The sequence below is a fragment of the Mesoplodon mirus genome, assembly GCF_964341445.2.
Source record: "Mesoplodon mirus genome assembly, chromosome: 3".
Lineage (NCBI taxonomy): Eukaryota > Metazoa > Chordata > Mammalia > Artiodactyla > Ziphiidae > Mesoplodon > Mesoplodon mirus.
In genome coordinates this window covers 49,218,887-49,244,257 of record NC_138978.1, presented here as the reverse complement: position 1 = coordinate 49,244,257, position 25,371 = coordinate 49,218,887, and the positions used below count along the sequence as shown (strand labels likewise).

The window sequence follows — 25,371 nt, the reverse complement described above, 5'->3', positions numbered from 1 at the left end:
CTGTGCATCAAACAGACCTGGAGATGAATCCTTTCTCTCCCTGTTACTAGTTGTCTTGACCACGCACAAGCTAACCAACCTTTCCAAGCCTTGGTTGCCTTATCTGTAAAATGGACATAACAGTGATATTTGTACTGCATGGGGTTTTATTGTAAGAACTTAATCAGACATGGGTGTAAGGTGTTTAATACAGCCCATGGAACATAGCAAGGGCTCTACAAATGTGAAAAATGATGATGATAGTGACGTCTGGTGCCACACTCTTCAATTCTGAGGAATCTTGATTTAAAAAAAAGAGGCCCCTTGGGCTTCCCTGCTGGCACAGTGGTTGAGAGTCTGCCTGCTGATGCAGGGGACACGGGTTCGTGCCCTGGTCCGGGAAGATCCCACATGCCGCAGAGCAGCTGGGCCCGTGAGCCATGGCCACCGAGCCTGCGCGTCTGGAGCCTGTGCTCCGCAACGGGAGAGGCCACAACAGTGAGAGGCCCGCATACCGCAAAAAAAAAAAAAAGAGCCCCCCGCCCTCCACTCTGGCCTCTAATCATCCTAGACTTGGACAGTGAATAAATGAACGAGGGGAATTCTGGGCCCAGGGGGAAAAGGCCCCCTGGAGAGAGAAGGACATTGGCATCCCGCACTGTAGCCAGAGAGGGGAGTCTGAAGGAAACAGAGGCGGCAGCAGAAGGATGGCTGTCTCCTTATGGTGGCCGAGGGCAGCCCTAGGCTCCCCGGAGTTGGAATGGGCTGGAAGAATGAGGCAGTTGCTCTCAGTTACATCTCTCATGAACCCTTCACAACAGCCTTACGTGGTGTTCTGTGTTACTGATGAAGAAACAAGGAAGCAAGAGGCCCAAGGTTGCACAGCTGGGAACTGGCTGGGCAGGATTCCCAGGCAAGGCCACCCTCCCACCTCCAGTCCAGTCTGTCGGGACCAGGCTGGGCTAACAGGATAGGGAGTGGGCTCAGGAGTCCAACAGGTGGACTGTCCCAGTGGTTCGCTGGAGTCTGTCCCCTCCTCTCCCCCACCGCCCCGGTCTGGGCCATTATGGGAGTCTCCCATCCAGCCTCTCTCCCCACCCTCTTCCTCCAGTCTCAGTTCACACCTCACTCAGGCAAAGAAACACAACTGACCACGCCCTTCCCTGGTGTAAAATCTTTCCATTGCCCACAGAACTGCCTCTCACACTGGCCAGCGTCCTCGGCAGAGGAGGCAACCATCTTCCTGGAGTGACAATTACACTTGTTTTCCAAATATAACAAATATATGTTGTAGAGTGGAATGCAAAATGCCCAGGGATTTTTCTCAGAAGAGGAGCTGTTTTGGGTTAAAGCCTCAAAACAGATGTGTGTATGTTGGCGGGGGTGGAGCAGGAGAAGTATCATTCTTCACAGAAAAAGTTTCACTGGCCTCAAAGATGAGAAACTGGCAGTCTGGTCCAGCAGGCCTTGGCACAGTGGCACCCACTGCTTTTCCAGTTGTGCTTCCCTGATGCCTGGGTGTGATCTGTGCTCCAGCCAGGACTATCTTGAAGCCTTTTTCCTTACTTACTGTCCCTCTGACTAGAATGTCTTCCTATTCTTTTTAGCCTGGAAAGTTCCTAGTTATCATTTAAGGTCCAATTTCATGCCCCCTCCTCTGAGAAGCCCTCCCTGATCCCACCCCCTCCTTGCAACGCTGCTCCCTCAGCATCTTGCTCTCCCCTCTTCATAACGTCTTACCACAGGCTGCCATGACCACCACTTTGAAAGACAGCCTCTTCAGGAGGTTATGAGCAAGTTGAGGTCAGGGAGTTCACCGTGAACTCAGCCTTTTGTTCATTCAGCACACACTTGGAGCCTCTCTGTGCCAGGCCATGGGTCTGGTATGCATGGACGACTCAACCTGTCCTCGGAGGAGCTCCGATCTGAGAGAGAGACAAACCATCCATTCATTTATTGATTGATATATTAAAACAAGCAAAAAGCAAAACATTTTGCTGAGCCCTGACTGGGTCAGGCCCTGTGCTCAGGGCTGTGCCTGCCCCCAAGAGACGCCCCGTCTGGCCAGCAGCCGGTGGAAACCACTAACAGCATGGTGGGTCCCCAGGGCTGTGGGACACCAAGGCAAGTGTGCGATCCTTTGCTTTTGCTTTGTTGTAGATGACAACGAGTGAATGAATGAATTTTTCTTTTTCTTTTTTTCTGTTTTAGGGAACTTGTGAGGTTTTAACCATGAATGGACTCTCTAAATCAAGGCACCCAATTAATGACTGATCAATTAATTGATTGAAACGTCACCCAGGAAGTTGCTAGCAGAGAAAGGGCTATATTCTGGTCTTCACCACCGTGGACTTTCTCAATGGGGAGCAAATCTACTCTGACCAGGGCTTGCTGGAGTGGACCCTGCAGCTCCCGGCTGCAGAGCCTCCTGTAAACTCCCGGTAAAAGGCAGCAGTTCTGGCCTGCCTCCCAAGAGGGTCATGAGCATTAATTAGTTACCATTGGTAAAGTGCTCTGAAGATGTGGGGATGTTTAAACACGGCGAGTCATTAGGCCTCTCCACACCACTATGCTCTACAGCCGGCAACTGCTAATTGAGAAATAATTAACACCTCAGGGCGCAGAGGATGGATGCCTGGCTTTTCCAGGATTGGAAAGGATGTAATAAAGTACACGAACAGCAGGAAGAAATATAAGGCTACTTTGGATCCCGAAATATACTGGAGATTATTCAACTTCTGCCCCCAGAGAAGCATGGGGACTGTTGCCCCAGTAAAACCTTTGGGACTGCATTCCTTGGGAAAGCCCCGAGCACAGGGCTGGCCTGCAGAGGCTGTGATGCTCTTAGAGCAAAAGAGCTCAGGTCCAGCCCAGGTCTGCCTGACCTTCTAGCTGGTGAGCAGATGCCAGTTGTGGAACTCACCAAGCTGTATTTTCCTCAGCTGTTAAGACTGGGATGATGACATATGTCTACCATCCCCCCACCTGGCACTGGGTTGTCTGATGCCCTTCCTCTAGGTCAGCAGATCTAGCTCAGTCTTCACGTTAGGATCACTGGGGACTATAAAGTACCAGCATTGTGGGGCTGGGACTGGGGGCACAGGGTGATTCCCAGTTCAGTCAAAGTTGTGAACCACTGGTTTGGTTTGTGTATCAGACACTGTGTTGGGAGCTGTGGGAAATAAAGTTGTAAATCCTACCACACCCCGTTTTTCCCTCACACCAGCTCCTTATTTCCTGATTCTGTGCCTGTGATTTGTCCTGGACATTTCACTCCACTCCCACTGCCATTCTTGTGCTGCTAAACCCCACTCATCCTTCAGGCTCAGCTTGAAGCTCACCTCCTCAGGGAAGCCCTCCTTCCCTGTGCTCCCACAGAACTGTTCTCAGCCCCCATTACACCACTGATCACACAGTGTTTTTCCTGGCAGATCCTGTCAGGCTGAGAGCTTCTTGGGGCCAGTAGAATCGCCAGTGTCTTGCACTGGGTCTGGTAGATTTTAGGTGCTGAATAAACTATAGCTGTTATCAGTTAGGTAGAGTTATATGATATGCAGCTCTCGCTCAGGACATTTGCACTTCTTCCCTGGGTCTGAAACATACTTCCCCCAGGTATCTGCAAGGTTCTCTCAACTCCTTCAGGTCTTTGCTAAAATGTCACCTTCTCCACCAGGCTTTCCCTGATCCTTCTATTTTAAATGGCAACCAGTCGACCTCCAACCCTTTCCCTTCCCTAATTGATTTTTCTCCATAGCATTTAACAACATCTGACTAACGGATCCTGTCATTATATAAAATTTTGATAACTTGTTCACGATGTCAGTTTTGTATTTTTTAAAAATTTTAATTGCATTAAAATACCACTTATCTTGAGTTCTTTGGCCTTCCCTTAATTTTATTGTATTGGATTATTGACTAGAATGTAAGCTATACTGAATGCCGGGAACTTTGTCTATTTTGTTCACTATTCCCAGCTTCTACAAGCGGTTGGTACGTGGTAGCTGCTCAAAAAATATTTTGTGAAAGTTTGATTTAGTGTCTTAAAGATTAAATAAAGGTGTCTTATTCCAATTGTTTAAAATTTTTTAATTTATTTAAATTGATAGCCTGTAAAATCATAGGGTAGATTCGAAACCGCATGGCTTACTGTTGTCATGGTTACACTATAGCCAGTGGTTCTCCTATTCGGAGAGTGGGGCGGGCCCTGGCAGTGGGCGGGAACACCAGGCTCAAAACCTAGGCCCGAGGCCTTGATCATAGAGTTACACCTCCCTCAATCCTAGAGGGCACTTCCGGGACGGTGATTTACTTATTGCTGCCAACCTATGAGCCCATTCGCTCTCCTTGCCTGAGTTTCCGGCAAGCAATTCACGGGCGTCTAGAGTGGGGTGGGGCCAGTCCCCGTGAGCGCGGCGTTGTGATTGGCGGGAAGGACAGGCGGAGGGGCTTGGTGCAGGCACGCCCCTGGCGCAGGCGCGGTGGCCCGGCGTGGCGGTGCTTGCGGGGTCGGCGTTCGCCGGGACTACGGTTGGTGATCGTGGGTGACAGTGAGGGCTGGGGGCTGAGGGACGGGCTGAGGGAGGGGCTGCGGAATGAAGAGAGGGCTCGGTTCTGGGCGCGGAGACAGAGGACCGTGGTGTCCGTTTTCCCACGTGCATCTCGTCCTTGGATTGGGGCGGGGTCACCATCACAAACTCTTGAATAATTCTCGACCCCTAGTCTGTTTCCTCCGTTGTGAAATTGCAGGACTTCCTTCCTTGTCTGCCTTGGGTCGTTGTGACTAGGAACTTGTTAGAAATACAGGTTCTCTGCCCACACCCCAGACTTATTGAATCAGAAAATCAGGGGATGAGGCCCCACCATCAGTGTTTTAACAAGCCCTCCAGGTGATTCTGATGCTTGCTTAAATTTCAGAACCACTGGGCTACCGTAATGTAGCAAGCCGTACTGAGGGCCTTCTCAACCCAAGCTGAGAAAGTAAGGGAAAGAAAGGAGGGGGTGGACTTGAGAGAAATCTTGGAGACAGACTCAGTTGCTTGAGGAGGAGTCAGGGGTGAAGGAGTTTCTGGCTTGGGCCACGGGCCTGAGGTGGGACTTTAAGTGATGGCTCCAGGTGTCAACCACGTGTGCCTTGCCTCCAGGCCTGCACTTTTCCACGCAGTCACACTAGGGCTCTGTGGCCGTGCCTCCCAGCCGTTTTCAGGTCATAGGCCACATAGGAAATGATAATATTTGTACAGTGCCCAGGGGAAATGGATGAAGCTGCTTGAGGTTGGAGGAGACCAGCTGGAGGACTGAGGCTGCTGAAAGCTGGAGGGAACCACCTGGGGGGATTTGAGCTTCCCAGAGCTGAGGGGAATTAGTAACCTGTTCTCAGCATACTGCAGAAGAGCTTTGTCCCATGGGATTTGCTGAAGATTAGGGGTGCTCACTGAATTTGGCAACATAAATCAAGAACCTTGAAAGAGTTGATACCCTTTGACTCAGTAATTCCATTCCTGAAGATCTCTCCCAAATATATAAGAAAAGAAAGCCTTCTGTTGTAGATTACATACAACAGAGAAAATTAACAACTCTCTGGAGAATCCTTTTTGATCTAGTCAGTCAATGAAATGCTGTACTGCCCTTAGGAATGTGTGAATATTTTGTAAAATCATAAAGAAACCTACATGCTCATTCATTAGACAATTGTCTAGTAAGCCCCTGCTCTGTGCTGAGTGGTGAGCGAGTTAGCTCCACAGAGCTGACTGCCTGGGGGAAGACCCAGCCGAAGGAGCAGTAACTCCAAAGAGTGATTGGTGTTTGATAGGGGATCAGGGGCTGCTACAGGAGAAGCTGGTCTTTGGGGTATGGGGAGTGGGTCAAGAAAGGCATCCTAGAAGACAGGGTGGCACTCCTAAGGCCTGGAGGATGAGTAGATGTTGGTACGCAAAGGGAACTGTTTTAATAATGAGTGTGCTGAAGCTGGAGCACAGAGAGGGCACTGGTGAGAGGAGGCCAGAGGGGACCAGCAGCTAGCTCACATGGGGCCATGTGCACTGTGAAGGTCAGAAGCTTAGACCTGATTCTAAGGGTAGTAGGAAGCTGTTGGAGGATTTTAAGCAAGAAAAGCTGTTGCTGTATGTGTTTTGGAAGTATCCCCTGTGGCTACAGCGTGGAGAATGGATTGGAGGAAGGTGGGCCTGGAAGCTGGGAGCCCAAGTGAAGAGGCTGTTGCAGTAGCCCAAGTGAGAGATGATGGTGGCCTGGACCTGGATGGAGTCTGTGGAGGTGGAGAGAAGGAACAGAATCAAAAGCAAGTGAAGCAGTAGGAATCACAGGGCCAGAGGGGTTGGTGAAGGTGGGGCACAGAGAGAGCACAGAGTGGATGAACCTGCCTTTCTGTTTTGGGCAAAGGGTGGCTTGCACTACCATTCAGAGTGACAGGCAGCGCTGGACGGGGGCAGGCTTAGGGGGAAGATGCCGAGCTCCCTGTGGGGTGCTGAGTGTGAAGTACTCATGCAGTGTGTTCTCTAGGAGGCAGTGGAATGGGTAGATGTGAAGCTTAAGAGGCACAACGTACAGAATGGAGATGTTGACTCGGAGCCATGAGCATGTGGCCTGACCAGGGACTGTGTGCTGTGAGGGGGGAAGAGACATTAAGGACATTGAAGGCATGGGTGGGGTGGGGGCTCGTGGGCAAAGACAGAGCTCGCAAAAGAGACAAGGGATCGTCAGTAGCGGTTGTCTCTGGGCTGAGAGATTATAGTTGATTTCCTTTCTTTTTTGTTTCTGTTTTTCCTAGCACACTTAGATTCAGTTCATAGAATATACCAGATACTGTTCTAATAACTTCTTATAACTCTTCTCTAAATTCCCACAATAAACCTATATGGTGGGTCCCTTCATTTTACAGGTGAAGAAACTGAGCACAGGAGTTGAGTCACATGTCCCAAGCTACACAGGGTGCAGTTATTGGGAAGCCGGACTGGGATCCAAGCTGCCTGATTCCAGAGCCAATGCTGTCACCACTCATTGGTGTCTCCACAGTATGCTGTTGTATTTTTATAAACGGGAAAAAAAAATGTGTGTGTGTGTGTGTGTGTGTGTATATATATATATATATATATTTTTTTTTTTTTTTTTTTTTTTTTTTTTTTTTGCGGTACGCAGGCCTCTCACTGCTGTGACCTCTCACGTTGCGGAGCACAGGCTCCGGACGCGCAGGCTCAGCAGCCATGGCTCACGGGCCCAGCTGCTCTGCGGCATGTGGGATCTTCCCAGACCGGGTCACGAACCCGTGTCTTCTGCATTGGCAGGCGGACTCTCAACCACTGCGCCACCAGGGAAGCCCCAATATATATATATTTTTTAAATTTATTATTTTTTTAAATTTTTGGCTGCGTTGGGTCTTTGTTGCTGCACACGGGCTTTCTCTAGTTGGAGCGAGCGGGGGCTAGTATTCATTGTGGTGCACTGGCTTCTCATTGCAGTGACTTCTCTTGTTGTGGAGCATGGGCTCTAGGCGCACGGGCTTCAGTAGTTGCAACACGTGGGCTCAGTAGTTGTGGCACACAGGCCCTAGAGCGCATGGGCTTCAGCAGTTGTGGCTCACAGGCTTAGTTGCTCTGCGGCATGTGGGGTCTTCCCAGACCTGGGCTTGAACCTGTGTCCCCTGTATTGGCAGGCGGATTCTTAACCACTGCGCCACGAGGGAAGTCCTGTAAACGGGAAAATAGTGATTTTTTTTTAAACGTCAGTAAATGGTGAGAGAAGTACAACCGTACTTTGATCTGCTAGGATGTTAGAAAAGAAAGGATTTGCATCCGCAAGATCGGTGGTGGTTGTAGAAGTTTGTTGGAGACCAGCCTGTGTTGACTACTGCAGGGTGTTGGATCACAGTTAACACCTATTTCTGCTCGGCTCGTTTTTCTTCAGGCGCAAGTGCCTCCTTACGCTGGGTTGAGATGGAAGGGCTGCTGGCAACATGCAGAGCGCTGCCTGCCTTGGCCACCTGCAGTCACCAGCTCTCGGGGTACGTTCCTCACAGGTTTCACCACCGTGCCCCAGGGAGAGGGAAGCGCTTGGTGCTGTCCCGCATGTTCCAGCCCCAGAACCTTCGGGAAGACCAGGTGCTCTCTCTAGAGGGCAGATCTGGCGAGCTGACTTGTAAGAGCCAGCGGCTGATGCTGCAGGTGGGCCTGATTCACCCGGCAAGCTCCGGCTGTTACCACCTCCTGCCTTATACTGTCCGTGCCATGGAGAAGCTTGTGCGGGTGATAGACCAGGAGATGCAGGCCATCGGGGGACAGAAGGTCAACATGCCCAGCCTCAGCCCAGCAGAGCTCTGGCGAGCCACCAGCCGGTGGGATTCGATGGGCAAGGAGCTGCTAAAACTTAGAGACAGACACGGCAAGGAGTACTGCTTAGGACCAACCCACGAGGAAGCCATTACAGCCCTGATTGCCTCCCAGCAGACACTGTCCTACAAGCAGCTCCCACTCCTGCTGTACCAGGTGACGAGGAAGTTTCGGGATGAGCCCAGGCCCCGCTTTGGTCTTCTCCGAGGCCGAGAGTTCTACATGAAGGACATGTACACCTTCGACTCCTCCCCTGAGGCTGCCCAGCAGACCTACAGCCTGGTGTGTGATGCCTACAGCAGCCTGTTTGACAGGCTGGGGCTGCAGTGTGTCAAGGTCCAGGCAGACGTGGGCAGCATCGGGGGCACGATGTCTCACGAGTTCCAGCTGCTGGTGGACGTCGGAGAGGACCGGCTTGCAGTCTGTCCCAGCTGCGGCTTTTCGGCCAACATGGAGACTCTGGACTTGTCACAGGCAAATTGCCCTGTTTGCCAGGGGCCACTGACCAAAACCAAAGGCATCGAGGTTGGGCACACGTTTTACCTGGGCACGAAGTACTCCTCCATTTTTAGTGCCCAGTTCACCAATGTCCACGGCAAGCCATCCCTGGCTGAAATGGGGTGCTATGGCTTGGGTGTGACGCGGATCTTGGCCGCTGTCATTGAAGCTCTCGCTACAGAAGACTGCATCCGCTGGCCCGGCCTCCTGGCCCCTTACCAAGTCTGCCTCATTTCCCCCAAGAAGGGCAGTAAGGAGGAGGCGGCCGCAGAGCTCACGGGGCACCTGTATGACCACATCACAGAGGTGGTGCCGCAGCTCCGAGGGGAGGTCCTGCTGGATGACAGGACCCATCTGACCATTGGAAACAGACTGAAAGACGCCAACAAGTTCGGCTACCCCTTTGTGATCATCGCGGGCAAGAGGGCCCTGGACGACCCTGCACAGTTTGAGGTTTGGTGCCAGAACACCGGAGAGGTGGTCTTCCTCACCAGAGAGGGAGTCCTGGAATTACTGAGCCAAGTGCAGGTTGTCTAAACGCCCCCTGGACCCCTCCCACTGCATCTCACAGGCTCGGTGTTCATTCTAACGCTGCCTTTCTTATACTGCTTTCCAGAGCTGGTCTCCCCAGAAAGAGGGCAGCTCGTGGAAGGTGAGACCATGTTAGGAAAACCAGTTGTCATCCAGTCATCTGTTCGGACTATTTGTATTTAAAGTCATTATCTTGATCCCTTTGGCTGGCTGGCCCCACTGCCACACATCTTTCCTTTTATATTCTATTCGGGGGTAGTGGCTAGAAGGAGCCAGGTTGTCATCTTCACCCTCAGGAGAGTCACTTCCCTTCTCTCAGAGGAGTTTTCCATGTGTAGGATGGGGCCTCCCCAGTGGCTGAGGCCCTTCCAGCTCCAGCAGTCCAACCACGGGCCTCTTGCTGCATTCGGTCCAGAGAGGCAGCCCGCCTGTCTTCCTCTATTGAGAAGTTGGCCTGATGGTCTGGGGAGAAGAATCAGGACACCTGACTGCCACTGACTCACTGGAGACTTGGACACGACCCCTCCCCTGCTGGTGCCTCAGTTTCCCCATCTGTGATGTGAGAAAATGGAACTAGATCTGTAAGGTTCTTACAGCTGTGACTGGCTGGTTCCCCGAGAGGTTCATGACAGGCAGATCAGATCTGATCTGTTCCTCTGATCCTCCATCATCTAAGCTACCCAGAAAGTAAATACAATTAGCTAATGGCCCCCAAACCACCTCCAGAGACCTGGCCCTTCCTCTTGAGGTGGCTTAGCCCTGAGATCATGTTATATTGATTGAATAAAGTCGAACTGTTGGGATGAGCCTTGCATGTTAATTGGAAACAGTGCTAACACCTGCCATGTTAACAGTGCAGTGGCTTCCTGCCTGGAGACTTTCATTTTTCTACTCTTTCTCCACTCAAAAAAGAAAATTGGGTGGCTGGGAAAATGTGTGTTAAACCATTTCTTCCCACAAGTGTGAGGAGCAGCAGGCTTCAAGTGCCATGCTGACTTCGTCCTGCGTGCAGAGTTGCATCCTAGCGCCACGCACGACAGCGGTGAATATTAAGGTCTCTGCCTGAGCCCTGGGGAGAACTGGCAGCGGGCTTGAACTTTCATTGCTCCTGCTTCCAGGAGCAGAATCAGGTTCTCCACCCTCGGCCCCCAGGGTCATGGCTTGTCCAAACCTAGCAAGAATCTCTCGGGGCCAAGGTCAAAGCCACCACCTCCTGAAACATGCTCGGCAGCTCCTGGCAGTGGTTCTGTCTTTGGCTCCCGCTATGCTCGCCTGCTCAGCACCGACGCCCTTCTTTGTCACTTGGCGGGCACAGCTCACTGTATGGCGGCCAGCCTCTCGTGGATGGTCAGCTCCCTGAGGCTGGGGTCCTAGGCTGATTCCTAGTACACTGAAGTTCTTGTCTCGGCCTGTTGTTCTACCTGCCAAACAGCTTCCCTGCAGCTTGTGACCACTGTTCCTGCCACAGTAACCTCACCCCCAGCACACACCATCAGCTTTCCTAATGACTCCCAGGCCTACCGCTGGGCTCTGGGCCAGCATTCAGGCCAGAAGACAGGGATTCTGAGAGCAAACCCAGAAAGGCTGGATTGTAAGGCAGGAATCCTACCCTTGGCTGCACAGTGGAATCCCCTGCGTCCCACCCTGATGTTCTGTTCTGGGGTGTTGCCTGGGCATTGGCAGTTTTAGAACTCCCCAGATGATTCTGATTCGTAAAGTCGGTGGAGTGCCTTCTGAGGCTACATTGCAAGGTTGAGTATTTGAGTCATTTCAGTTGTGCGTTGTAAGATTGATGTGTGCTCTCTGCTTTCAGTGGTCTGGTCATTCATTTGTTGAGGGCCTGCATGTGCCACTGTGCCATGAGGCCCTTTTATATGCCGTGTTCAGAACTTAAAACTGTGCAAGGTAGGTCCTGTGAAATCCTCATTTTACAGATGAGGAAACCTGAAACTCCATTTAAACAACTCAATCAAGGATGCACAGCTATTACGTATCAGAGCTAGAATCTGAGTACTGACCAAAACCTGTTCCTGTCCCACTATACTGCATGGCCTCTGCCTGGGCAAAATGATTCCAATAAGTAAAAGATTATTTATGTCTGTCTGATCAGTTAGCCTGAAGTAGAGAAATTAGAATTCGTGCAAATGGGTGCTTTAAATATATATTTTTAATTTTTAATTTGTGCTCCATAAGCCTACTTATTTATGGAAGGCTAGCCTAATGTAAGAATAAGCACTGTTGTTTTTCTTTTTTTGCGGTACGCGGGCCTCTCACTGTTGTGGCCTCTCCTGTTGCGGAGCACAGGCTCTGGACGCGCAGGCTCAGCGGCCATGGCTCACGGGTCCAGCCGCTCCACAGCATGTGGGATCTTCCCGGACCGGGGCATGAACCCGTGTCCCCTGCATTGGCAGGCGGACTCTCAACCACTGTGCCACCAGGGAAGCCCAAGAATAAGCACTTTTAAAAATCAGATTCAGACTTCCCTGGTGGTCCAATGGTTAAGACTCCACCCTTCCACTGCAGGGGGCACGGGTTCAGTCCCTCGGGGAACTAAGATCCCACATGCTGTGGGGTGCGACCCAAAATAAATAAATAAATATGCATTTGCCTCCTTATTAAAAAAAAAATCAGACTCAGGGAATAGAGAACCAATTAATTTAAAACGCTCATAAATGTGTATGACACAGAACGATTTGAGGGTGATGTACAATCATGGACCTTTAGAATGGGAGAACTTGGAGCGTGCCTGTCCAGCCCTAGTTTCACAGATGGGAGACAGGCCTGCAGTGGGAATTAACCTGCCACAACCCATCTTACTGGCAAACTGCCTGATTGCAGGCCAGGTGCTATGTCCCCTAAGTTAGGCTACCTTGGGTCCATCTTGTTGCAGGGAATGATGTCTGGCTGAGTCAGCCTTTGAGCTACAGAAGTGCTGTAGGTTTGAAACAGGTACCCATGCTCTATTTTCCAAGGGAGACACATACAAGGAGCACAGTGATTTGCTCACGGTGAAGCTGAACTGAAACCCAGGTCTCCTGATTACTTAGCCAGTGTCCTGTAGCCAGGGGCAGTATAATTTGGTGGAAGGACCAGAACCTTGAATAGACAGTCCTAAATCCACCACTTAGCAGGGATGTGATCTTAGACAAATAACTTGTGCTTTGTGCATCTGTGTATCTCAGATTCTTCATCTGTAAGATGTGCTCATGATAATGGTACCTACCTCTCTGGGTTGTCTAAGGGTTGGCTGAGCTGACATATGAAAAGCTTAACCCTTGGTGTGCTCTCAGGAAATGCTTCCCTTACATGGGATGACTTAGGAAATACCCCCATTGGGAGCTCAGGTTCTGCTGTTAACATTATCTCAAGACCTGGGTTTTGTTTTTTTGATATGTTGCTTCACAACCTTCCTGGGGAGTGCCACGAGCAAGAATTAAGTAACGCCTGCAGAATGGTTCCATCTCCTTAGAGGAAAGACAGACATTTTCAAACCGTGTACCTTCCTCTCTCCTTTCGAACTTGCCAATGTTACCTCTTGCCATAAATTGATGAAATGGGGTTGCTGGCAAAATAACCGGTACAGGCTGTATTATCATTGCTCATTCCTTGGGGAGATGGAGAAGCAACTGGCTGAGAAGTGTTTAGCAGAAATAATACTTGAGGACAAAGGCTGGTGCATAACAAAACCGTCGTGTAAATCAAGTTTAGAATGTAAATCAAGCGCTCAATTAATATTCGGTGTTTTAATGGAAGAAACACCTGCTGGGCTATCAATAAAGGAGCTTTGCAGAAATCTCGAAATTGTCATTTCCTTAACTACTTGAGCGCCAGGCCTCTTCACAGAGTTCCCACTGTCCATTTCTACACCTAGACGCCAGAATGCATTTTAGAATTGTTATGCATCAAGGGCACACACGGCCTTGTTTTAGGGTTAGGAAGAGGATTTTTAAAAAATTTTCTATAATGTGGAAAATAAAGATTTTTATGATGTTACTGTGAACTTCGGGGAAAAAAAGTCAAGGTACTTCACTTAATTTAAAATAATGACTTACATCATAGTGACCCAGACTAGAGACTCTGGTGTCAGACTGCCTGAGCCATTTAGTAGCTATGTGACCTCGTGCAAGATACTTCTCATACCCCTGTGCTTCCTCATCGGTAGAACGGGGACAGCAGTGCCTGCTCACAGCAGGTGCTTGGGAAGTGGCAGTTGCCCTTATGGAAGGTCAGTTAGTCCTCTGTGCTCAGTAGGTGGGTGGGCAGTGCACGTGGGCCACCACAATGGGGTGGCAACTTTAGGCTCCCACGTTCAGGCCCCTCCTCTGTGCGGGGATGGTGTCCACTCCTATTAAGCCAGCAGCTCTCAAGGCTGCTCATAAGCTTGTGGTTAAAACCGTGTAGGGCCGGGAGAGAGAGGTGGAGGCACTTACCGGTGAGGACACCCCATGTACAAGGAGAGAACCTGTTGCCCAGCTCACCCAGAAAGCGCGTGGTCTGACGGAAATGCCATGGGCAGGATGTTGGGTGCTGGCAGGGGTTTCTGCAGGCTGGATTCTTCTACCCAGGTAGACACGTCGGGGACATTGCAGGTCACAGTGAGCGCCAAGACTTTACCACGACCGTGGAGTGAGCAGGCAAGGGCCTCTGGGTTTGTTGCCAACTCCTGGTGGCAGAGGCCCAGTCTTGCTACTGTTAGTATCTCCTGAGGGGCTTAGGGGAGTCCTGAATTCAAGTTCTGGCCCACTCTTCACTAGCTGGCTCTGTAAGCTGCTTATCCTCTCTGTGCTACTCTTCTTCTCAGTAAAATGTTGCTGAGCTCCTGGCCTCCCAGAGGTGTTGCAAGGATTGAGCCCATCCACATGAAGCACTCTAGGACGCTGTCTGGCATATCCTAAGTGCCCAATAGATGGCAGCCGTTACTACCAAGCCCAGCCAGCCCGCACGCTACCCCTGGAATATGTCCTTTCAAGGCTCCTTGCCTTTGCTTGAAGACCCTCCCACCTCTCCCAACCCCACCAATCCCTTCTTCAACTGAACGGCCCACATCCGTCATGTGTGGTGGCTCCCCGCACTCCATCTGTTCAGAACTCATCACTCCTGCCTGTGTCATCAGTCAGTAATTATTTGTTGTGCACCCGCTGTGTGCTGAGCAGGTGTTGTGCTAGGTCCTGGGAGTACACGATGCACAGTTCAGGGTCCTTGACTCAGTTTCCAGAGAAGCGGGAGCAACCATCCAGTAATCAGACAATTACTGTGTAGTGTAAGTGTAGGGATGGTGCAGGTATCATGGGACGTGTGATAAGAAGCCAGGAGGGCTTCCTGGAAGAGGCACCTGGGCCTAATGGAAGACTAGGTGTTAAATAGTAAAGGGGGGAACAGTGGGAATGGAGGGAGGGGAAGAAGTGGAAGAAAGTCTTCCAGACAGAGGAAACAATGTGCAAAAGTCCAAAGCTAAGAGCATGGCAAGATTGGAGAATAAAAAGTTAAGTTCCATAGATTAAACAAATAGTTGGTATGAGGCAAGCTGTGTTCCATGTGCTACACATAGATTAATTCATTTAATTCTCACAGCATCTGCATGAGGCATCCTCATTTTGCAGATGAGGCAACTGAGGACCGGTACCTGAGGCCACTCAGCTAGTGGGTCATGGGGCTGGAATTAGAAGGCAGGCAGCGTGGTTCCAGAGCTGATACTCTAGCCAGTGCACCCTCCTGCCCTATAGCTGAACCGAGGCCAGGATGGCTGGGCTAAGGAGGCTGGAGACAGAGGGAGCTGCAGAGGTAAAGGGCCAGACCCTGAAGGGCCTTGAATGCCACACCAAGAGTGTTGATGGGGGAACAGGGAGCAGGGGCATGGCCAGACTTGCTTGTAGTGGCTGCATTTCTCTTCACGGGAGCAGTTCTCAGCCCAGGGTTAGGTTTATGACACCCACTCAACAGCATGGCCCTGAAGGCAGAGGCTGGCTGATGTCCTGCCCTTGGTTGGTGCCCATTAAATGTCTGTAAAGCAAATGGAATGAAAGGAACATGGGAAAGGAGGCAGGTGGGCTCTGGAGTGAGATGCTGGGGTTCAGATCCTGGCTCTGACACTCACTGGTGAGACTGCGTGCCCCCATCTCCTTATTCATAAAATTGGGATCACAGACCTGAGAGCATGGCTGTTAGGATGAGAGAATTCAGGTACCTGGTTTGCACAGTGCTTGCACTCCGTATTGATGGCCATCATCTCTGCCTGCCCTTGTGCAACTGCCAGCAGTGTGTTTCATCAGGGGTTGGCTTAAGAGGGCTTTGTTCTTCCACCCAGTTCTCCAGCTACCACCCTAAATCCACAGAGGTAACCAGACAGGGTGTGTGTGGGGGGTCTCACCTCCATCCCTGACCCCTGGCCCTGCGAAGGGCCACACTCTAGTCTCGTGGGAAGGAGGGGCCCTGGGATGGTGGGAAAGGCTCTGCCTCAAGTCGGGGATGCCAAGGATGCTGGTTCCTTGTCCCTCCTCCGGGCCTAAGTTTCCTCATCTGTAAAATGAGGTGGCGAGGGGTTAAGAACTTGTGGGGAGCTCTGATTAGGCTCTGCTGGAATCCCAGGCATAGGCAGGTGGCTGGGGAGGCAGCAGGTGAAGGCCAGGCCCACAGGTCCCACTGCCTGCATCCGCTTCACATGAGGGCCACCTGTCCCCCAACCCCACAGGCTCCGCCCCTGAGGAAGGGGAGTGCCTAGGGCCCTTCCCCCACACTCCTGGCTGTGCTCAGCTGGGCTGCGCTGCCCACCATCATAGCCACTGCAGTGGGGCAAGGCTGGGTGAGGCCTTGTGCTCTGGAAGGGGGTGTGGGCACACATGCCAGGCAGGTGGGGCTCACGGGGCCCCCTGCTCCTCACCCCAGCCAGGTTCTCATCCTAACTTCTGTAGGTCACTCCTAAGTCCGAACTGGGTTCACTCACCTGGCGACCCTTAGGGGATGGCAGAAGTCAGAGGAGGCAGAGCCATGGACTGGGAGGCCAGGAGCCTTCCCGGAAGAGGTGTGAGGTGGCCACACTGGGTGTGAGCTCGGGAATGCCTTTACTAGTGCTTGTGTGTATGCAAGTGGGGCCTTGGGACAGGACTCTGGCTCATTTCTTTTCATTCATTAGTTCCTTCATTCTTCCATCCACTCATCGGCACACACTCGAGTTCCCACTGTGTGTCAGGCCTGGGCAGTCAGACCAGCCCCTCACCTGGCCCCTGCCCACTGAGAGCTTACCTTCTGGAAGGTTTAGTGCAGCCTTTCTCTAATTCAGCACTAGTGACAATTTGGGCCAGATATCTTTGCTGGGAGGGCTGTCCTGTGCACTGTAGGATGTTTAGCAGCGTCCCTGGCCTCCACCTGCTAGCATTCCACCAAGTTGTGACAACCAAAAATGTCTCTAGATATTGGCAAACGTCCCCCCAGGATGCAAAGCTGCCTCTGGTTGAGAATCACTGGTCTAAGTGCTACGGGTGTGCACGGATGTGCCCTTGCGTATAGTTCACTGAGTTAAGAGTTGGTTATTAGTAATTATGTGCCAGGCACTGCACTGAGCACTTTGCAAACGGTGTCTGCACAGCAGGGCCTCAGACATGCCTGTGAGGGGGGAACAGGGACCATTCTCCACGTGGCCGTCCCTCACTCACAGTCACAGCAAGTCAGCAGCACCAGGATCCTACCTCTGGTCTCACAGCTCGCCATCCTAAGTCCCTTTTCTCCCCTTTCTGCCTGTGTCCCACCCCAGCTGGAGCTGGGGCAGGGACTGAAGAGAAGGTGGAGCAGAAACGACTGAGGACTTGACTGCCGAGAGTCTTATGAAAGGGCTGGGTGACGGGGATGATGGTCACATAAGGATCGTTCTCAAGGTGCGTATACTTTTGACCGTACAATTTGCTCTCATCTGGCATCTCACCCCAGCCTCAGTGTCCAGAAGGCGGCACGGTAACCAGTCTGTGTCACAGGTGAGTAAGGCGGCACCCTGGAACCTGCTCTGCCCCATGAGAGTGTGGTGGCTCCTGCAGGGAACCCTGCAATGCCTACTGGGGTGGCTGCTAGCTGAATGTTAGCCTCTTTCACAAAGTAAGGAGTCCAGCTGGAAAGTGAGAGAGGATGGCCTCAGTGTGGCCTAAGCCAGGCTTAGGCTGGACTTCGGCTCTCTGGCCACAAGCCACAGGCAGGGACCTGCACCTGGAAGAAAGCTGCCTGGTCCTTTGTAAATATACCACAGCAAAATGTGCTTCAAAGACAAAGGCAGGCACAGCACAAAACCCCGTATTAGTCGATCTTAAGTACAGCAGCTGGTTTCAGTTTAATGATGTATTAGTTAGCTTTGCTATAGTAACAAACAATCCCCAAATCTCAGTGCTTATTACTACAACAAACATTTATTTCTCATTCATGTTACAGTCAATGGCTACAGGCCAGCTGCTTCAGCTCTGCTCCATGTGCCTTAGCATCCGACACTCAGGCTAAAGGAACAGCCCCTCTCTGGGAAGTATGTTCCCACGGCAGAGGGAAAAGAGCAAAAGCCTACCACAAGATGCTCTGTAAGCTCGGTCTGGACATGTCCACTCACATCCCTTTGCATCAGGAGCAGGGAAGTACACTCTTCCCTGGGGGACAGGGTGGGCAACGCAAGGTAAGGGTATATAAAATCCTCTAGGAAGGAGGAAGCAAAAAGCTGCAGGCAAAAATACAACGTATGACAGTGACTCAACATACAAAAAGATTTCCCAGTTTAAAAGGCATAAAATTCTGAAATGTGAAAACTGTGACATACTGTCCAAGTATGTCACAGTTCTCCACACTGCAAAGATCAGGAAAAGTGACAAACATTTTAGGGGGTCTGGAGGACCCCAGTTTGTAGGTCTTCATAGATACAGAAACAGGACCTGGCTTTCCTGGCCCCATCTCACCCCAAGGGATCTACAGCATCCCCACAAAGCAGCCGTCTGTGCTCGTGAAGTCACGGGAGGCCCGAGTCTCTCAGCTCTGATACCTTACAATTACAAGCATGGTTTGTGTATGTCTGCAGTGTGAGCTGTAGCTTCTCTAAGGCCTCTGACTCCACAAAGGTTCAGAACCATGTCACTGGATTGTGAGTCAGCGTCCACAGTCCAGTGGGTTCCTCAGGTCAGAGATGGAGGCTGGTGGGTAACACAGCTCACAGTGAGTTCAAGGATGTCGTGACCAAGGCACGGAGTTTTGTACGAAGAGAGATGAGTGAAGACCAGCTGGAGCTCAGCACTCTGACCAGAGAGGCTGCAGTTCAGGAAGTCGGCAGCTCCTCCCCAACCACAATGCAGGGAAGGCCTGTCCCCAAACCGCTGGATTCTAGGAGTAGGTCCTGCTGATTCAAGTGTGCTAGACCCCAGGCTGAGGAGGAGGAGGGGGGAGGAGGTCCAGGGGGCCTGGCTCTCACAGCATGGCGCCGGTCACTTTACCTGGCGCACCTTTCTCCCCCGGAGATAATTCCTGCGAAAAGCAGAGGATCCTACACAGACCAAAAATGTTGGTGTCAGGGCTTTTACAAAGTACCTGCAGTGAACACAATAAAAGAGAGGGGTTAATTGAATTGCAATCTTAATCATCCATGGACCTTCCCAACAAGTCAAGGTGAACCGTTAGATATGAGTCTACATTAAAATGCGAGTTCAGCATATTTATTTGTTTGGTTGTTTATAAGTCTGCAAATTAGCATGACCCTCTCTCCCTCAGAACCTAGCGAGAACCTTTGGGCCAGTCCTATAGCATCATGTATGTCTATGGCTAAACGTGAAATAAAACAAGAACACGCTTTCATTCCTTCATTCAACAGTGAGTGCCCAGGGTAAGCCAGGCCCCTTGCTGAAAACACACATTAAACAACAAACAAAATTCACCATCCCTCTCTGGGGGGAGGGAAATAAATAATGACAGCAAGGCACAACTATAGAAGCATCTGTGAGGTACGGTGTTAGCCCAAGGGACGTGATTCCCTCTATGGGAAAGGGGAATCAGGAAAGGCTTCCGGGAAGCTGCCATGTCTCAGCTTGTGTTAACTGAAAAAGGGGTAGAGAGGGGGCATGGGGGAGCAAAAGCCAGGAGGTGCGGGTCACTAGAGCGTTTGCAGCTGTTGGGTATAAAGCAATGGAGTGGGCAGGCTAGGCAAGGCCTTGGCCTCCCGGGTCCAGGGGTGTTAGCAGCACCCCATGGGCTTGGGTACGGACAGAGGAGCCTGTAGCTTGGCCCAGCACCCAGTTAAGGGTCTGAAGTTGCCAGTCACCTGTGCTAAGCCGCCTGCCTATGTTACTCATTTAAAAAATAATCATTTCCAATGCATTTACACTTTCTGAGAAGCATGAAACTGGTTTTCCTCCACAAATCAGTCTGCTTTCTGTTTAGATTTCTCCCCCATTTTCTGGAAGACAGGGTAGAGTCGACCTTGGGCCTTTAAAGAATTCTGGGTAATCTGCTAACAACTGAGAAAATGAACAGCTAAAAATGTGTCTATAAACTAGAAGGGAGACTTAGGGCCAGAAAAAAGTGCTGCCAAGAGAAGTCATGGACCATATCTGAAGAAACCTTCACCTCCTGCCTGCCAGGCCAAAGCAGAAGCACCAAGGCCAGCCAGCTGGACACCCGCACCAAGTCAGTCAGCACATCACCAACTCCCATCCCAACGTGCCTCCTACACTTCTCTCCAATCCACCCTCTACTTCAGGCTTCACCACTGAAGAGTACACAAGCTCTGTACATTCCTTGGTAAATTTTACCTGAACACCCCCTGGGGCACCATACACCACCATCAGGATAGAGTTCGTGCTCCTTAGGGCATTTAAGGCTGTTGCGCACGGCCCTACGTGGTCCTCCAGCCTCATTTCCCACCACGCCCAACCACCCTCGTTGCCCTAGCTCTTTTAGCATAGATGCAAGACATTTGCTTCGCTCAAAGCTTAGGGAAAAGTAGCCCAAGAGTCACCTTACAAAGCTACTGAGGGCATTTCCTATAGTCCAGGAACACCCCAAAGCTGAAGAAAGAGACAACTGCCAAATCCAACTGGCTGCCACTGCAACTAACAAAGGTGCCCTCTCACAGCAAGACTGCCCCTTAGTTCATCAGAGCTCTGTGACTCCTACTCTCTCAAATACCTGAGAAATATGTAGGCAACAGGTATTATCCCCATTTTAGAGATGAGGAAACAGCCCCAGGGAGGCAGTATGTGCTCAGAGCCAAAGAGCCACTAAATGACGGTGTCTGACTTCAAGAGCCAATGCTCTTCCCATGTGACAATATCAGGCGACACAGGCACAATTAGGAATAGGAGGGCTATCCCAGCTGTTTTTGGTACAAAAGCCAGGCAGCTCTTCTTTCTCAACCAGCCACATTGACCTCTCCCTGAGGATGTCATGGCTGCAGTGCAATGGGCTGAGTCATCACACTGCAACCTGTTTGGCCGATGGCCCAGGACAGTCTCTGTGGTCGCTGTCTCACAGTTTTGTATCCAGGGCAGAAGGGAGGGGAGTACAAGGCAAACACTCAGTGGTGGAACGAGAACCTGGCTGTATCCCTGGGATGGTGCCTGAGCATCCTTCTTGGTCTGCTCAGCCCCATGAAGGTGACTCACCTGGGGTGCTGCAGCACCTGCAGCAGGGTGCTCTTGGGAGGCACCCGGTACAGTTCTGACCCGTCGTCATCCTCAAAGTAGACCTGCAGGATGAACAGAGGAGCAGGAGTCAGGGACAAATAAAGGGCTTCAGCAGCACTAGGCATGTTGAGGCCAAGTCTGGGGAAACGTTAAAGACATGCAACTGTTACTAGCTGAATGCCTCCCTTACAGAGTCGTGGAGTGTAAAGCACTCAGTCCTCTCCCACGACACTAAGAAAGGTATTACTGGCTCCATTTTCCAAAGACAGAACCAAGGCTCACAGAGGGGAAATAACTTACCGACTAAACCCAGCTAGTAAACAGAGGAGCCAAGACTGAAAGCCCAGGCCTATGAGCCTTCCCTTCCCTAACAATTCTGTGCAACAGCCATTAGGTGTGGGAAAAGAAAGCACTAGTGGCCCAGAGCAGGGGAAGAGAGATGTCCACACAGGGGACAGCCCTGTGCAGGTGTCAAAGCCCAAGTAGGCTGAGGAAGACATCTGCATAGGAGGGATGCTGGGGGGTGAGGGGTATCAGAGACCAGCCAGTGGAGATAGGCATCCTCATTGTGGACTGGGCAGCTAAGCAGGGTGAGAAGGGCAGCCACTCATGGCAGGAGGGGGCCTGCTGAGGGGAGTGAGGACCCACGCAGGATGAGGAAGAGATTCGTGCAGGGTGGTTAAGCAGCGTGGGGTGACAGAGTGCATGTAGGATGAGGAGGGCACTGTGCTAGGGCAGCAGCCTGATCGGGGGAGTCAGGAATCCAAGTGAGGTGAGGAAGGTTCCCCGAGGGAGGGGGGACACTGGTGGTGACAGGAGGGGGATTAAATATAGGAGGATTGATCAAACAAATAAATATATTAAGAATAATAGAAGCTACTGTTAAAAATATAGAAAGAGATGATGTTGGATTAGAACTGGAGATACCAGTGAGAGCTCATACACACACATACACAGCATGGGAGCAGTGGGCACCCTCCTCCCCTCACCCCTGTACTTATGAATATACCTACTACTTGACTTCTAAATGTCATTTTCCACCAAAAAGAGCCAGGCCCTCCTTGGGAAAAATGGCTGATTCTAGAGCTAAGGCAAGGAAAGCACAATTTGAGCCTTGAACATCTTGTGACAGAAAGCAAGAAGTGCTCTAAAAATGGAGACAAGTCAAAAGGACACAGAAGCAAATTTGAAGGCATTCCCACTGACCAAATCTGAGAAAATGTGAGCATAACATAACCACAGTAATAGATTATAACTCAATGAATAAAGTAAGAAACCATAAATCCACTGATATAAATGATTATGTTGGTGGTTTGATGAATAAGATATTTGTATCATTTCAAAGTACCTCCCTATAAAATACTAATTACAAAGGGGAAAAGAGTAACTTTGCAGCAGAGAAGCTTGGCAAACCCCTACCTCAATCAGGGGACTAAGGTGAACATCATCAGTAATGGGACATTTGAAATTATGTGCACCTGATGGGATGCAACAAGAATACAGCATTGCTTCAGTGATATTCCAGTCAAATACACATAATCCAGGTCATGGTCACAAGGAAACCCACTGATGGACTTTCCATAAAATAACTGGTTTGTAATCTTCAAAAGTGGTAAGATCAAGAAAGCTGACGGAAGACTGAGAAAGTCTTCCATAGGCTGAAGGAGACTAAAGGGATATGAGCACTAGATACAATACAATGTGGGATTCCTTTTGCTATAAAGAACACTGCTGGGGATAGGCGGAGGGGGATCAAGATGGTGGAATAGGAGGACGTGGAGCTCACATCCCCCCACAAACATCAAAAATACATCTACATGTGGAACAATTCTCACAGAAAACTAACTGGAAACTGGCAGAAGATCTCCTATACAACCAAAGCTGCAAGAAAGATCTCCATGTGATTAGATAGGACAGAGAACAAAAAATTATCAGGTTGGGCCTGGCACCCCTGGGAGTGCTCTGTAAGGAAGAGAAGGTCCACATGGATGGATCCTCACCCTGGGAAACCCTCTTGACTGCTGGGAAATCCGCTGACACAGATAGGGGGGCTGGAGAAGCCCAGACTCTACTCGAGAGGAATGCGCGTGTGCTGGCTTGCTAACAGTCAGGGTGGAGAGACCTGCGCTGGAGGCTGCTGCCTCGCGGCACTTCCCAATCCAAAGGGGCCAGTGTCTCGGCCACACTCACTCCACACCATAGCCTGGTGTGAGATCACGGCAAAGATCCGGTCTAGCTGCACAGAGACAGACCAGGGTGCTTGGGGTGTGATCTGAGCACAACGATGGAGACCACTGTCAGTGTACGCACCAGGGTGGCGGGCCAAACCGAGCAGACACCGTCAGCGCATGCACCAAGCGGCACCACAGGAACACACAGCGGCTAAGCACTGAATCTCAGGCAGGCAGATCCTGGGAGAGGACTCAATCTAGCTACAGAGACAGCCTGGAAGGCCTGAGATGTGATTTGGGGGTAGCTGCAAAACCCACTGTCAGCATCCGAACAGCAGTAGCAAGTCTAGCTGCGGCAGACATTGTCAGTGCGCACACCGGGCAGTGCCACAAGAACACACGGTGGCTAGGCGCTGAATCTGGGGCAGTCAGGCAGGCCCTGGGTGGGAGTATGCAGTGATGGTTCCCCGGTGGGAGCACCCTAGTTCTGCCCACTCCACACTGCACCTTAGCGTCAGATCTGGAGTGGCCAGGTGCTGGGAGAGCTCTGCCACAGAGGCAACCCCAGGTCCCAGGTGGCAGCACAGCCACCTCAATTCCTGCAACCACAATGCCCTGACCCCCACTCCAGCCTACTGCACACCACAGCCTTGCACTAGATCTGGGACGAACAAAATGGAGAAAGGGACGCGACCGTGGGCTGCTTCTGAGTGAATCATGGAGGCTTACACAGGTAGTGCACAAGTCCTCCGTGAGGACACGGGCCTCTCACCTGCTTCAGCAACCACCTCCTTTGGGGCAGGGCACACACTCAAGGGCAACGAAGCCTGACTGAACCTGACCCTCATGGCTTCTACTCCAGCAACGGAGGAGCAGACCCCACCCCCTGACAGGCCATGGAGCAAAGAGGAGGCCCTGCCTCACATCCAGCGCAGGCTCTGGACACCACGACACCAATCACACTCCCTATCAAGGGGATAACAGCCAGCACACTCTGATGAAAGACGTGGCAGGCATCCATACCAAAACCAGCCCTCACACCAAAAATATTGGACACAGTCTACACAGGGGCACTCCTACATAAAAACGCCCTTTTAAGACCACAACAGATAACTGTTTTCCTAAATTCATAGGAAACAGTGAAAGTTAAGTAAAATGAAAAACCAGAGGAACTACTCCCAATTAAAAGAACAGGAGAAATCCCCTGAAAGAACAGATAATGAAACAGACCTCACCAGTCTATAAGATCCCAAGTTCAAAAAGGAAGTAATAAAAATGCTAAAGGAATTAAGAAAGATTATCGATAGAAATGCAGATCACTGTAAAAAGGAACTAGAAACTATAAAGATAAACCAATCAAAATTAGACAATTCAATTGCTGAGATAAAAACCGATCTAGAAGTAATGGATAGCAGACTAAATGACACAGAAGAACAAATAAGTGATCTGGAAGATAGAATAATGGAAACCACCCAATCAGAACAGCAGACAGAAAGACAAACAAGAAAAAAAAAAAAGAAAGCAACATATGAGATCTATGGGCTAATATAAAGCGTGCCAACCTACACATAATAGGAGTTCCAGAAGGAGGAGAGAGAGAAAAGAGGATCAAAAATGTATTTGAAGAAATTATGGCTGAAAACTTCCCAAACCTAAAGAAGAAAATAGATATCCAGGTACAGGAAGCACAGAGAGTCCCAAACAAGATGAACCCTAACAGACCCACAACAAAACATATCATAATTAAAATGGCAAAAGTTGAAGAGAAGATCCAAAGTCAGAAAGAGAAACACAAAGAGTCAGTTAAAAGGGAACCCCCATAAGGCTATCAGCTGATTTGTCTACAAAAACAAACCCAGAGGGAGTGGCATGATATATTCGAAGTCCTGAAAGGGAAAAATCTGCAACCTAGGATACCCTACCCAGCAAGATTATCATTTATAACAGAAGGAAGGATAAAGAATTTCTCAGACAAGCAAAAGCTAAAAGAATTCAGCAATACTAAGGGTCTTCAGTATTGAAGGGTCTTCTCTAACTATAACAGAAAAGAAGCAAGAATCTATTGGAAAGATCACAACAGGAAAGGTAAATATATAAAAGGATTGAAGATCACTTGAATAAGCCAGTACATGGATTAAAAAATAATCAAAAAATTTTGTAAAATCGATTATAACTACAATTAATAGCAAAAGGATAAGCATGAAGATGTACAATAAATAGGAC

At 50.4% G+C, this 25,371-nt stretch overlaps 2 protein-coding genes across 5 annotated transcripts in view; one reads left to right on the top strand and one right to left on the bottom strand.

Moving 5' to 3' along the window:
* Window positions 1-4,456: 4,456 nt before the first annotated feature.
* On the top strand, window positions 4,457-13,116 carry PARS2 (prolyl-tRNA synthetase 2, mitochondrial). Of its 4 annotated transcripts, none has more exons than XM_082616403.1 (4): window positions 4,457-4,506; window positions 6,115-6,206; window positions 6,875-7,007; window positions 7,897-13,116. In XM_082616403.1, the coding sequence occupies exons 2-4, from the start codon at window positions 6,141-6,143 to the stop codon at window positions 9,351-9,353; spliced, it is 1,656 nt and encodes a 551-aa protein (XP_082472529.1). In that variant the 5' UTR covers window positions 4,457-4,506; window positions 6,115-6,140; the 3' UTR covers window positions 9,354-13,116. The 4 variants fall into 4 exon arrangements, with proteins under 4 accessions (XP_082472529.1, XP_082472532.1, XP_082472530.1 ...); XM_082616404.1 differs by lacking the exon at window positions 4,457-4,506 and adding an exon at window positions 4,557-4,956; XM_082616406.1 differs by lacking the exons at window positions 6,115-6,206; window positions 6,875-7,007 and having other exon boundaries at window positions 4,463-4,506.
* A 4,592-nt stretch (window positions 13,117-17,708) lies between these two features.
* Window positions 17,709-25,371, bottom strand: part of TTC4 (tetratricopeptide repeat domain 4) — a 41,239-nt gene continuing 33,576 nt past the window's right edge. The window contains exons 9-10 of the mRNA XM_082615332.1: window positions 20,957-21,039; window positions 17,709-18,887 (exon numbers count right to left, since the gene is read on the bottom strand). Coding sequence (XP_082471458.1) covers window positions 18,785-18,887; window positions 20,957-21,039 — 186 coding nt within the window. The 3' untranslated portion in view covers window positions 17,709-18,784. The remainder of the gene's footprint in view (window positions 18,888-20,956; window positions 21,040-25,371) is intronic.

Coding starts and splice junctions, on each gene's coding strand:
- PARS2 (XM_082616403.1), top strand. CDS start 6,141: ATGGATTGGAGGAAGGTGGGCCTGGAAGCTGGGAGCCCAAGTGAAGAG. Junction 6,207..6,874: donor AGGCTGTTGCAGTAGCCCAA/GTGAGAGATGAT, acceptor TTCATTTTACAG/GTGAAGAAACTGAGCACAGG. Junction 7,008..7,896: donor CACTCATTGGTGTCTCCACA/GTATGCTGTTGT, acceptor GTTTTTCTTCAG/GCGCAAGTGCCTCCTTACGC.